Raw genomic sequence first — 13,258 nt, forward strand, 5'->3', positions numbered from 1 at the left:
AATTACAAAAAAACATAGGGAGCTGAAGACTATAGGAAGTTGAGCAATTTTTTTACAAAACAAAAAATTTATAGGGTATTTGTAATGCCCCAAGCCTTAGCAGTTACCGATATTGTCCCCGCTTTGATCACCTCACACAGATACGGAGTTTTGTTCTTGGCGAAGGCACCACAAGCCCCCCAAAAGGCCTCGGTAGCGTACACCTATTAGCCAAGTCTCTGGACACTCTTGCGAGCGATGTGGGACTATTACAATCCCCCACCCTCAGCGAAGAGCCGTCCTCGACTCTGATACCACTTTGTAACGCCCCAAGCCTTAACAGTAATCGATATTGTCCCTGCTTTGACACATGTAAGGGGTTTTGTTCTTGGCTAAGACACCACGAGCCCCCTAAAAGGCCTCGGTACTTACTAAGCTTGAGCGTGCACTTATAGCCCAGTCTCTAGACACTCTTGCGAGCGATGTGAGACTATTACAGTATTTGACCAAATTTCCAATTACATATTTATGTTGTATGTCAACACTTGTTCGCCCAGGTGGTTGAAAGTGTTGTCATAAACTCCAAAACCCTGGAAGTTCTAGGTTTGATGCCTAGAGGAGGTAGTGTCAGTGGTTTATTGAACTTGGGTTATTAAAGGTATAAATAATGTGATAAATTTATCGGGCTTTAGTCCTCTTTGAAGTTGTTGGACTTTAGGCCTCTTTCATTTCTTGGTTTAACTTAGGCAGTTATCGTGCTTATCCACATCTTTATAATGTATCAATGTGTTGTAATGACTAACGTAGTTCGTAGTCAATTTCTCAAAAAAAAAAAATTATTTATGTTGTATGTATTTGATGCAGTAAATTGGTGATTTCTGCCGATCATGAACAAGCTAGACCATTTCAATAAACAATCACATTCACACACACAAACTGATTTCAAGTGCTTGGAAAATTTTCCCAGGAAAGGGTTTTTGAGGAGAGAGAGACTCCGTGCTGACGTCAGCCACATCGAAGTCATCCCTCTCCTTTCTCCCTCACTGAAAACCCTAATCTGCACTTTAGGAAAAGCAGGAGCACACGTTGAAGCTAGCAGCCACAATCACTTTAGATAAGGGGTAATAAAGATCACTTTCATCGTAATCAAAGCAATCTAAGAGATTAACCGGTCAGTAGAGGAAGACCAAGAGTCTCTGTTAGTCTTCGGAAGAAGCAAAGAAAAGATATCCAGGCAGATCTAGGTAAGATTCGATACCTTATATCTAATTTACATCTGGCTTAAATTTCTTGGTTTACTAACATGAGTAATTAGTAGAGTTTCAACCGGGTAAACTTTTCGACTCCCCCTAGCATGCGCCGTACCTGGATGACTGTCTAGGTCATTAACAGGTTGAGGGTATTAACACTCCTCTTACAAGTGGTGAGGATCTCTAGAAGATCTTCCTTTTCTTTAGACGAATGTAACCCTTTGTGATTACACGTGGTCTGAGGAGAAGGAGAGATGTCAAAGTGGAGAAGAAAGAAGAGACCCATCATATTCTTTAAAGTTCTCTTCTGTCTTCTACCCACTTGCATGTCCTTTCTGGTTCGTAGACAGACATTCTCCACCTTCGTCTTCTTCTTTCTGGTCACCCCTTTCATGTCAACTCACTCTTCTGATCTGAACCTAGAAGATTTAACAAGGAAAATGGCTGTTCAACTCAGTCTTTCAGAAGGAGGTAACCTAACCATATGCTATCCTAAACCCTCTGAAAATAAGGAACTCATGGAGATTTCATCTGGTTTCTTAGCTCGTTTATGTTGTAGGTATGATTATGGAATTGGGTTCATTAGAAAACATCTCTCAGGCCAATCCAGATTCTTTAGGGAATGTAGAATAACCCCCTCTGCTACGGGTCCAAATCATTTCCTAATCAAACCAAGAAACCTCACTGTTTTAAACGAGATTCACCAAGGTAGACCTTGGATTATAAGGGGTTATTTGGTAGTGATGCAGGAGGTGGAGTTTCCACCAAAAGAGATCATTCCAGCACTCATGCTAGAGCCCATGTGGTGTAGCTTTTCGGGTCTGCCGTCCTCAATCCAAAATAGGCAAGACCTAGAACTTATTTTCTCTTGCATGGGTTATATCATCCAGATTCAGCCGAGAAACTTTAGCTCAGGTTCCAACTCCACCATCAGAATCCAATTCATGTACGACGTGAGGACTCCTCTCTTAGCCACTCTCAACTCCATCTTCACTGACAGAGGTAAGCCAGTGAACTTTAGTTATTATAAGTTTCCTAAAGCGATTTGTCACAAATGTAGAATAGTGGAGCATCCGATTACCCCCTGTGTGTTACCTCAACCTCAAGCTTTTGGTAATTTTAGTAAGACTCAACCCTCTGTTCCCCTCTCCAATGAAACATGGGCCCTCTCTGTGGTCACGTCTACTGTTGCTAATGACATGATGAATACTCCCCTTCCTCCCCATGAAATCTTTCAAGGGAGAGGAAAGAGGAAAGATCTAGACATGATCATGGAGGTAAAAATCGAAGAGGATGTCAGAAGGAAGTCTAATCTTAGGAAAGCTTTGGAGTTTGAGAAGATGAATGATATTTATTTGAGGGAGAATCAAGTGGGGTGGTATTCTGGTCAGTCATCATCGTCCTCTCTTCACTCTTCATCCATTCCTCCCAGCTGGTTCTCTCCTCCCATGGAGTCCATTGACAGCCCAGAAGAAAGACGCAGGCATCTCTTTGCTGATACACTCATGGCATCTCCTGGTTCTGCAAATGAGACCAGAGAGGAGGGGGATAAAGATTAGTTTACTCGGTTGAAGATTATTTCTTGGTGTTTTGTGATAGTTTAATCGGTTGTTAGTTTAAGTTGTTGTTGCTATAATTTTGAATTCTGTTTCTAAGCATCTAAAATAAGATAGATGCTCTTTAGTTTCTTAATTTTATGTTATTATCTTTGTAATGCATGAAGAACATCTTGAATAAGTATAGTTAATTATTAGTTCTCTTAACTTTTGTGGTTTAATCTCATTTGGGTGTCTAACTTAGATTAATTTCACTCTTTAGATTATAACTTTCAATTCCTGTTTGTAGCATATTAGTGTAGTATCTTTATAGCCATTAGGTTTTAGTTGTTGTTGATCCAACAGTTATTAGCTAGCTTGCACTAATAAGTTTAATTTGCACCTTTGTTAGTTTCCTGTCTTGTTTGTAGTGAGGGCCTTTAGTGGGCTCTTTTGTCTCTTATTTCCTTGGGACAGAGGCGGGGTTAGTGAGGGGGTGGCCGTTAGTAGTATAGCTTGAATTTAAGTGGGCCTTATGCAGAGCCCACCAAATCAGTGCCCCACTATCCTTAGCTGGAATGTGCGGGGGTTAGCCCAATTACTCACCAAAAAGCACCTTTTGAACCTCATTAATAAATATAATCCGGATATAATTTTCCTAGCGGAAACTAAGAATAGAACCAATATTATTAATAAACACTTAAAGCTTCAAAAATTTTATAATGGTCACTTTGTTGAGCTTAGCAATAAAGCGGGAGGCCTAGCTATGTTCTGGAAACACAATTTAAATACCACCATTTTATACTCTGATCAGAATATGATACATGCTAATATCATTAATACTAGTAATAATTTTAATACTTTTGTCACGGGATTTTATGGTTGTCCCTATCATAAAAATAAACTGAAACCGTGGAAAACTCTAATCAAACTACAAGTTGACAAGAATATGCCATGGACGGTCATAGGAGACTTCAATAGTGTCTTAGATAAAGAGGAGAAAAAAGGTGGCTCCTCAGCCACAAACTCTCACTTAGCTAGGATCCTTTCCATCATTAGTCAGCTGGAACTTACAGATATGGGATTTAAGGGGAGCCCATACACATGGAGTAACAAACAATCTGGTGTCAAATTGATTCAAGAAAGGTTGGATAGAGCTCTCTCGAACTTTCATTGGCTTCAGACTTATTCATTGGCCAGTATTACTCACCTAGAGGCTGTGGGTTCGGATCACCTTCCCATTCTTTTGGCTGATAATAATAATAGCTATAGTAAGACTAAACCCTTTAAATTCATGCGCACTTGGATGAATCATCCAGAATGTCATGATTTCATTGCAGAGAAATGGAGTGTCCAGCAGGATATCCAAGGGAAGCTAAAAAAGTTAAGTAAGCACTTAACAGTTTGGAATAAAACAGTGTTCGGTAACATAGATAGTAATATTAAGAGCCTTACAGAGAAAATCAACAACTGTAGCAATAAAGAGGAGCTTAATAGGTTGAATGAGCAGCTTGAACAACTGTTCCTATACCAAGAAAACATCTGGAAAGAAAAATCCAGAAATAACTTTATTACGGTGGGTGATAAGAATACAAAATTCTTTCATTCTCAGGCCATTCAGCGTAATCGACATAACAGAATTAGGGCTATTAAAGATAGTAATGGTGACTGGCAGGAGAATACTGAACATATTCAAGACATTTTTACAACTCACCTCTTAGAGATTAATACTTCAGACCACACTATTACTGCTCCTAACATTCTAAATCTTTTTCATCCTACTATATCTAGTCTTCAGAATAATAAGCTTACAGCCATTCCTGATGAATATGAGATCAATAATGCGATTAAGCGTCTTAAGATAGAAGCGACACCAGGCCCTGACGGTTACCCTCCTTTTTTCTTTCAAACTAATTGGGACACTGTCAACCCCGACATTCACCAACTGGTTCACAATTTTTTTCTCTCAGCCTCTCTTCCAAGTGAAGTCAACCACACCCATATCTGTCTTATCCCGAAAACAGCTACACCTCAGACCCCGGCGGATTTCAGGCCTATTAGTCTTCTGAATACTACCTATAAGATCATCACTAGAATTCTTGCTGATAGGTTCAAAAAACCTATTAACGATATTATTACTCCGGTCCAGGCGGCGTATCTACCGGGTAGACAAATTTCAGATAATATTATTATAGGTCAGGAAATTATACATTCCATGAAAAAGATGAAAGGAGCGGCAGGATACTTTGGATTGAAGCTTGATATGTCCAAAGTTTTTGATAGAATAGAGTGGAATTTCTTAACTGACATTATGAGGAAACTAGGATACTCAGAACATTGGATTAGGATGATTAATACATGCATCACTACCTCCTCAATGGCAGTGCTGATTAACGGTCATCCCGGGCGCACTTTTCATCCGACCAGAGGTATTAGACAAGGAGACCCCCTTTCCCTTTTCCTCTTTATCTTAGCTATGGAGGGTCTTAGTAGATTGTTAGTAGCTAATCAGGATCAAGGGACTTTTAAGGGGTTCCCTACCAACAATACGGACCTTACCATTTCCCATCTTCTATTTGCTGATGATTGCATCATCTTCGGTCAGAACTCCTTGGACAACATTCACATACTCAAAAGCATTCTTAAAGCTTTTTGCGAGTCATCAGGTCAAATGATTAATTATAAGAAGTCTAACATTTTCTACCCAAAAAACTCCCATCCGAAGTTTAAGCGTATGATAATGCGTTCCCTGAAAGTCAAATACGCGTCTCCTTCGGATAAATATTTAGGGGCGCATCTTTTTAGTGGAGCTAACAAGAAGAATGCTTTCATGGATATCCTCCAGCAGATTAAGAATAAACTAGAGAAATGAAATTTTTCATTCCTTTCTCAAGCGGGGCGCACTATTGTTATCTCAACAATAGCAGCCGCCGTACCCCGATACCAAATGCAATGTTTTGCCATTCCTAAAGGCATTAGCAAAAGCATTACGACTATTCAAAAGTCGTTCTGGTGGGGTAAGTCTAGAGGCATATGTAAGAAATCGTGGTCGTCCATATGCCTTCCTAAAGCCTTGGGAGGTTTGGGTATTCATCGAACCGAGCTAGATAACACAGCTATGCTCAGTAAATTAGCCTGGAGACTTAAAACGGAACCAAATGCTATGTGGGTTCGGTTTCTGAAAGCCAAATATTTCCCTCGTGCCGAGTCCCCAGGTCCATTAAAAGCCCATCACTCTTGGCTTTGGAAGACTATAAATAAACATTAATATCAGATTGAAGAGTTAACGACTTGGGAAGTCCATAATGGTAATCAAATTAATATTTGGTCAGATAACTGGATCCCAGATAATAATCTTTCGCATAATAATACTAATAACACACATATCACGAAAGTGGCACAGTTAATTAATAATAATAGATGGGATGACGTGACTCTTAATAATATCTTTGACCATCAGACACAAAATATTATAAAAGCTATTCCTATCTGTACGGAAGGAGAAGATCAGAGGATATGGAGACTAACAAAATCGGGTAAATTCACAGTTAAATCCATGTATAACTACCTCTGTACGAGTATGAATTCCCCCATAAATTTTAACCCCAATTGGAAGTTTATCTGGAACCTCCCTAATGTACCTAGAATTCAAATCTTTATATGGAAGATCTGTACTAATTCCCTCCCAGTTAGGGAGAGAATCGGGAAATTTATCAATAACAACCTAATTTGCCCTAATTGTAATGCAATAGAATCTATAGAACACGCACTCTTACACTGTCCTCTAGCTAAGAATATCTGGTTCCATTTTAACATTATATCGGAGAATATAGTGAACTTAACAGAATGGATTTTTTCATGGGAACACACCCCTCAATTTAGCGAAGCGGCTTATCAGAACCTTCTATCCACGATATTGTGGATAATATGGAAAACTAGATGTGATCATTGTTTTCAATATGAAATAACTGATCTCTCCCATATCATCAAAATGATCCATAAATTCCCTAAGAATACGCTATCCAATAATAAAAACAAAAAAACCATACAAACGAAATGGAAACCCCCAAAAAATTCTTGGTTGAAAATCAATGTAGATGCATCTTTTATAAACGTTAATGAAATGACAGGTACAAGTTTAATTATTCATGATGATGGAGCAAATTTCATAGAAGCTCATACGTCTATATCCAGGAACAGAAATAGTGAAGAAGGGGAGGCAGTTGCTATCCTTAACGGCCTTCTCTGGGCGGCTGAACATAATTATAAAGACATCATAATAGAAAGTGATAACATTAATATCATTAGTCATATGCAGAATCCCAAGCATGAGGTTCATTGGCAATCGAGAGTACACATCAAGAAAATCCATGAAACAAAAGATAAGATTAATAGAGTGAAATTTAATTACATTAACAGGAAATTTAATATGCCAGCAGACAAGCTTGCGAAGCGAGCGAGGAAGAAGAACAAATCTGAATCTTGGAGTAGAATCCCTTTCTTTTTAATTCCTTTGTACTGTAATAACACTTTGATTTATTAATGAGATCCGAACAACTTAACAAAAAAAAAAAGCTAGACCATTTCAACAAAAAAGTATGAACAAGCTAGAGCTCAAACATTGGAGAAAGAATAGATATCACAATTGAGTATCCGAAAAATCAACATAACCAATCAGTTGATGCTATTTCTCCACATGTAACAACCACAAAACAGATAAAAAGGGTATCACATCCAAATCCAATCTCCAAACAACCTCCCCTCTCTCTCTAACTAATCTCTTTCCCTCTCTAGCTCCACACCATGTCAGTAGCCCTTCAGTCAATCTGCTTATATCACAACAATTCTTCCAAACCAGAACAATTAAAAACCCATCTTAACAATCCTCTCTCAACAAAACCCAAAACTCTACTTCTTCAAAAACTCCCAATCTCATCAGATCAATTTAAAGAAAAAATTCTCTGTCTTGAAATTATGGGTGTGGATTCAGGAAAAGCAATATCATCAAACCCACTACTTCATACAGCTACTCTTGATTCCATTCACTCAATCATCTCTTTCCTTCAATCTAAAGGCATCCATCAAAAAGATATGGGAAGAATATTTGGTATGTGCCCTAATGTTCTCACTTCCAACATTAAAAATGATCTCTCCCCTGTTTTTCAGTTTCTCTCTCAAGATCTCAATGTCCCAACTCAGAATTATAGAAGGATAATCAATAAATGCCCTAGACTATTAGTTTGTAGTGTGAAAGATCAACTTAAACCAGCATTATATTATTTGAAGAGACTTGGGTTCAAGGATTTAGAATCAATTGCTTATCAAGATCCAATTTTGTTAGTGTCAAATGTAGAAAAAACATTGATACCCAAATTGGAATACTTGAAGAGTTTAGGGTTTTCAAAAGAGGAAGCCATTGGGATGGTATTGAGGTGCCCTGGGTTGTTTACTTTTAGTGTTGAAAATAATTTCAAACCAAAGTATGGGTATTTTGTGGAGGAAATGGAAGGGAAGTTGGAGGAATTAAAAGAGTTTCCACAGTATTTTGCTTTTAGTTTAGAGAAGAGAATAAAGCCTAGGTATAAGGAAGTAATAGAGAGTGGAGTTAAGGTTCCTTTGGCAATGATGCTTAAGAGTAGTGATGAAGAATTTAGGGAGTTGATAAGGTGTAGAAATTGAGGACTTGGAGATTTCATTTTCATGTCTTTGGGGGTATCTCATTGGTAAAATGAAGGTTTCTTAACACAATTTCTTGTTGTCTAATGTATGTATATTTCACATGAAGATATTGACTATTTTTCAGTGTCTATGTAAATTTCACACAAAAATTAATGGGTTGGATTGCTTTTATAAGCATTAAAAATCATTTCATGAAAGGTAAGAGTTTTCGTAGATGAACATAAAAAAACGTTTTGATATCTATCAATCTTATCAATGTATGCAGAGCCGGCTAACGTTGCAGAACGGTGAACGTGGATTAGGGCCATATCTAAAGAAAATGAACAATTAAAGAAGTGTTAGAAGGACGAAGATACAACTTAAAGGCACATGTTATAGTGGCATACACACGCCCATTCGGTCAATGTTCATCAACCACATTTACCAAACTCTCCCTCTCTCTCTCTCTCTCTCTCTCTCTCTCTCTCCCTCCCTCTCTCTCTCTCCCTCTCCCTCTCTCCCCTCCTAATTCCTCCCCTATCCTAAAGTACTATCCATCCATCCATTTCTCACTCCCAAATCGACATTTTCAACCACCGTTTTGAGTCAAGAGACCGACTTTCTCTTCCACTTTTCTCTTTCTTGCACAAGGGTTATGTCGAAAGATTTTTGAACATTTGTCGTGATGAAGTCGATGTGAGTTGTTTCAATACATACGTACATTATAACAAGAGAAATGCATGTACATATGTATTGAAACAACATGGCTCTCTAGGTATATTATGAAGCAATTCTTAAGGAGAAAGAATAACTAGGTGTTGTTTGACAACTAAAAGCAAAAGTTATTTTACTTATAGTAGAAGTACTTTTGATTTGGTCAAATAGTTGCTTACAAGTAAAAAGGCAAAAGATGGTGGCAAAGGTGGTGGCGATACTTGATTTAAAATAATTTATTTATGATTTTCATGATTACTTTGTGGCAAAGGTGGTGGCGATACTGGTAATGGTGGTGCAGTGGTGGGGGTTGTGGTGTTGAGTCCTGGAGGTATGGTGATGCATGCGTAGTGGTGGTTGAAATATGGTGTTTAGGTTGTGGTGGTGATGGAAGTATGTTAGTGGTGTTGGTGGTGGTGATGGTTGAGGTGTGGTGGTGGAACTTATGGTGGTGGTTGTGGAAGTAGGGTTGTGGCAGAGGTATGGTGTTAGTGGCAGAGGACCATGTAGTGCCAAATATATATTTTTCATACGCAAACTGTTATTTTTAGAAGATACACACATGGTTAATGATTATTCTCCTAATAGCCATGCGACATGGCTATCATCAATCAGTTGTCTTATCACCACATCATCTAAGTCGGTGTTGTATCACTCCTTTCAAACCTTTATAAGCATAATAGGTTTTACCTATTAGTGGGACGTAGTAAATCGGGAAATCGTTCCAAGGGACAAGTAATTTTATCTAAATCTTAAATTAACCCTCCATTCATTAATTTTGGTTTGATTTTGTGAAAACTATTTTTAAAAGAAAACAAGAAAAGACTAAAGAATCAAGAACCCTAGATTTCTTTCCCATCTTGATTTCATTATTCTTTAGTCTTTTCTTGTTTTCTTTTAAAAATAGCTTTCACAAAATCAAACCAAAATTAATGAATGGAGGGCTAATTTAAGATTTAGATAAAATTACTTGTCCCTTGGAATGATTTCTCGATTTACTAATTATACTATAACTTGACCCCTACACTTGGGGAATAGACCTATTTTTAGGCCTATCAAGTTTTTGGCGCCGTTGCCGAGGATAAGTTTAATTTTATTTTCAATCTTGAATTGGTTTTTTTTTAATTTTTATTCTCTTTTGATTACTTTGACTTGCTTTTCTTTTCTTTTTGTAAGGAGCTAAAGGGAAGGAGCATCAAGGAAGAGGACATCAAAGAAGTCATTTTTAAATTTTAGTTATTTTAGTACTTTATTTTTATATTTTGGTGAGAGAGTGTTATAACTTTTTTTTGTATTTCTTTATTTTTTGTTTTGTTTTAAGGCCTTCATTGTTTTGACCCTAAATTGGATGGCATTTAATTTTGTAACCAAAACTAAGAAGCCTCGGGTTCGCACACTTGCGGGAAGAGTGGCCCGGTCGTCTACAAAGGTCGTCGCCCGTCTTGAACGGGAGGTAACTTCTAGATCACCTACGAATCTCCTATAAGTGGGTACTTGTGATGTTTTTGCTTGCCTAATTGATTGTCGAACTGTTAGTTTAATTATCATATTAGTAAGGGCATTAACCCATTACAAGATAGGAGTCGGATTTCATCACCGTTCTCTTGCCCATCTAGGTAACAACATTGCGCGATCCCAAGCCTCACTTAAAATTAAAAATTGATTCAGAAATTGGCCAAAGGGTAACGAGCTTATAGGACCTTCTTGACAAATCTCGAACTTGATTAGTATTTGGAGTTTTCCCAGGAAGAGGGAACGATCCAAACGCACAATTCTTGATCGTTGTACTGTGACGGAGTAACTCCTTATAAGAATCATAGTTCAAGCTTTGGAAAGAAATAGAAGCTGTCTAGATCAATTTTTAGGTGAAAAAGACTACCCAGTCGTCTAGATTGTGTCTAGGTTGCTTGGTTGAGTCAGCTTGCTTGCGTGTGTGTTTTTCTTAGGATCTTCGTAGTTTCGTTACTCTTTTCAAAAATAATAAAAACAAAAAAAATGGTCCCATTGCTACCAAAAACTCTAGCAGATGATCCGTTAGAAGCATTATTGGCCCATTTTGGCTTCGATTTTGATGAGGAGAGCAGTATCAATGAGGTAAATCTTTTACTAGATTCAACCCCATTGCTGGATACTGCAAAGTGGGAAGCTAAAGCTAAACTCCTCATAATCTCAGAGCCAAATTTGGAGTCAACTTTAGACACACCTCACCCATCAGAAAAGGACTCCAGTCAGCCTAACCCAGAGTCGTCTCCATCTTTGGAGAAACCAATAGGGTGGTCTATAACATACCAAAAGAGTATAAGTTCATTTGTCCCTGAGAGTCCTCTAGATTTTTGTGCATATGGTCCAGTGGGAATAGGCCTAGATGTTTTTGCAGTTCCACACCCAGTTTTTCATTCATACATAGACCCTTTTGATCAGGTCTATACTCTTTCGGGTGTAGTGACAAACTTAATGATTGTAGCTTCGTCTAAGTTTGGGGATAACCCGTTCAAATTGAAAGTCTCACTTAAATTGTCATATTAAACCTTCCTGGATACTTCATTTTTTGGGTCGACCCTCAAATCTTCCGATTACTATTGTATGGGGAGTCATCAACCCTTAATCCAGTATGTTTACAGTAACTTTTCTTTTCTTTTTCTTTCGTCATCGTCTGGCTGAAGACGATAAACTTAGAGCTACTTGGGAGGCAACCCATGCTTCTGATATAGGACAGTGGAGTTTGGTAATATCTTTCCTCTCATCTTTTTATTTTGGCATAGTCTTCAGAACATTGAGGACAATGTTCGGTTTAAGTTTGGGGACAGGGAAGAACTTTTGCTAAGTCCTTCATTTCGAAAATTCAAGAGGGTCGAGTTGATCGTACTATCCGGTTGTTAAAAGTTTCTTCATGAATTTCGAGTCTTGAGGTCGTCTATGTACTAGCCATGTGAGTATTATGGAAGTGAAGGGTAGACGGTTCTGAGAGAACTAGATTAATCATTAGTGGAGACTTAACCCTTGTGAGATTTCTGAGCCTTTCTATTACCTTTGAGCGTACTCTTCTGCGCTGACTCTGAGTAGAGTGAAGAGCTACTCAACCTCGCAACTTTGTTAAAAGAGCTCATTTGATCTCGTGTGCTCAACTTCCATAGCCACTAGGAGTGACATCAGGATAGCGAATAAACCTTACTCTTGTAGTCCATGAAACCCGATAATAGTGTCAACTTTAGGAAGACGGATACTCCACCATCCGTTGATCATGTGACACCCCGAGAATGAAGGCATGAAAAGTAAAGGAAGAAAAATGTGAAAGCAAAGTACGAAAAATAGAAAAGTTGATTGTTAAGAATACTAGTGTTGGTATTGCATTGTTTGTAGTTGTTAAAAAAAAAATGAAAAAATGAAGAGAAAAATCTCTGAGAAACAGAAAGTGTGTGTAAAAGTTCATGTGAACTTTAGTTTGTCATGTAAAATAAGTGTTCGAAGCAAAAAGCTAAGTATCGAAGTTGCTTGAAGTTCTCTAACTGTTGAAGACGTCGACATTCTCGAGATCTCATCACCATTCATCTCATCACTTGTATCCGTTGACCTTTAGGAAGCATTATTAGAAGGTAGAGTGGGTGATAAGGGTAAGTGAGCTTCCCCATTCCATTTAGTGGTTATATTCCTTTTCGTAGATCATTCGTTCTAAAATATTGTCCTCACCCCTTTTTATGTGTTGAGTCTATAGTCGTGATCACACTCACACATACGAGCGAACTATTTCTGAGTGATTCATCTTTTAGAGCGTATGTCTGTGAGGCTAAAGTCGAGGCGAAATGTATTAAGATAGGGATCAAGGGTCTGTCTGCTTGGAACTGAAGTGATTCTCATTGTGGCTAGTCACGTACACTTTGAGTCTAGATTACTAGTGAAGAGATCTTTAACGTCTGTATAGTGTTGTTAACTTTGACTGATTCTTATTAGCTTGCTAAAATTTTCTAGGAGATAAACATTTTTGGTCTGTCTTAGTTGACTTTGAGTGTTTTTGAACCCTATTGTATTTTTGAAATGTTTTTGAATTTTGTGGGTATATTCTCTGGAAACCCTCACGAGACCACACTCGTCCACTAGGGCAACCTAGGGGTTCAACGGCTTGTT

General features: G+C 38.1%; 1 protein-coding gene across 1 annotated transcript; it reads left to right on the plus strand.

The window, feature by feature from the left end:
• The first annotated feature begins 7,503 nt into the window (after nucleotides 1-7,503).
• On the plus strand, nucleotides 7,504-8,627 carry LOC147548754 (Mitochondrial transcription termination factor family protein). Its single transcript, XM_086671265.1, has one exon. The coding sequence runs from the start codon at nucleotides 7,568-7,570 to the stop codon at nucleotides 8,441-8,443; it is 876 nt and encodes a 291-aa protein (XP_086527391.1). The 5' UTR covers nucleotides 7,504-7,567; the 3' UTR covers nucleotides 8,444-8,627.
• Nucleotides 8,628-13,258: the final 4,631 nt, after the last annotated feature.

The sequence above is a fragment of the Eschscholzia californica genome, unplaced genomic scaffold (assembly GCF_041429995.1).
Source record: "Eschscholzia californica isolate CP2 unplaced genomic scaffold, dmEscCali1.0.p SCAF_3, whole genome shotgun sequence".
Taxonomy (NCBI): domain Eukaryota; kingdom Viridiplantae; phylum Streptophyta; class Magnoliopsida; order Ranunculales; family Papaveraceae; genus Eschscholzia; species Eschscholzia californica.

Excerpts from the sequence above, each read along its gene's own strand:
- LOC147548754 (XM_086671265.1), top strand. The coding sequence starts at position 7,568 with ATGTCAGTAGCCCTTCAGTCAATCTGCTTATATCACAACAATTCTTCC.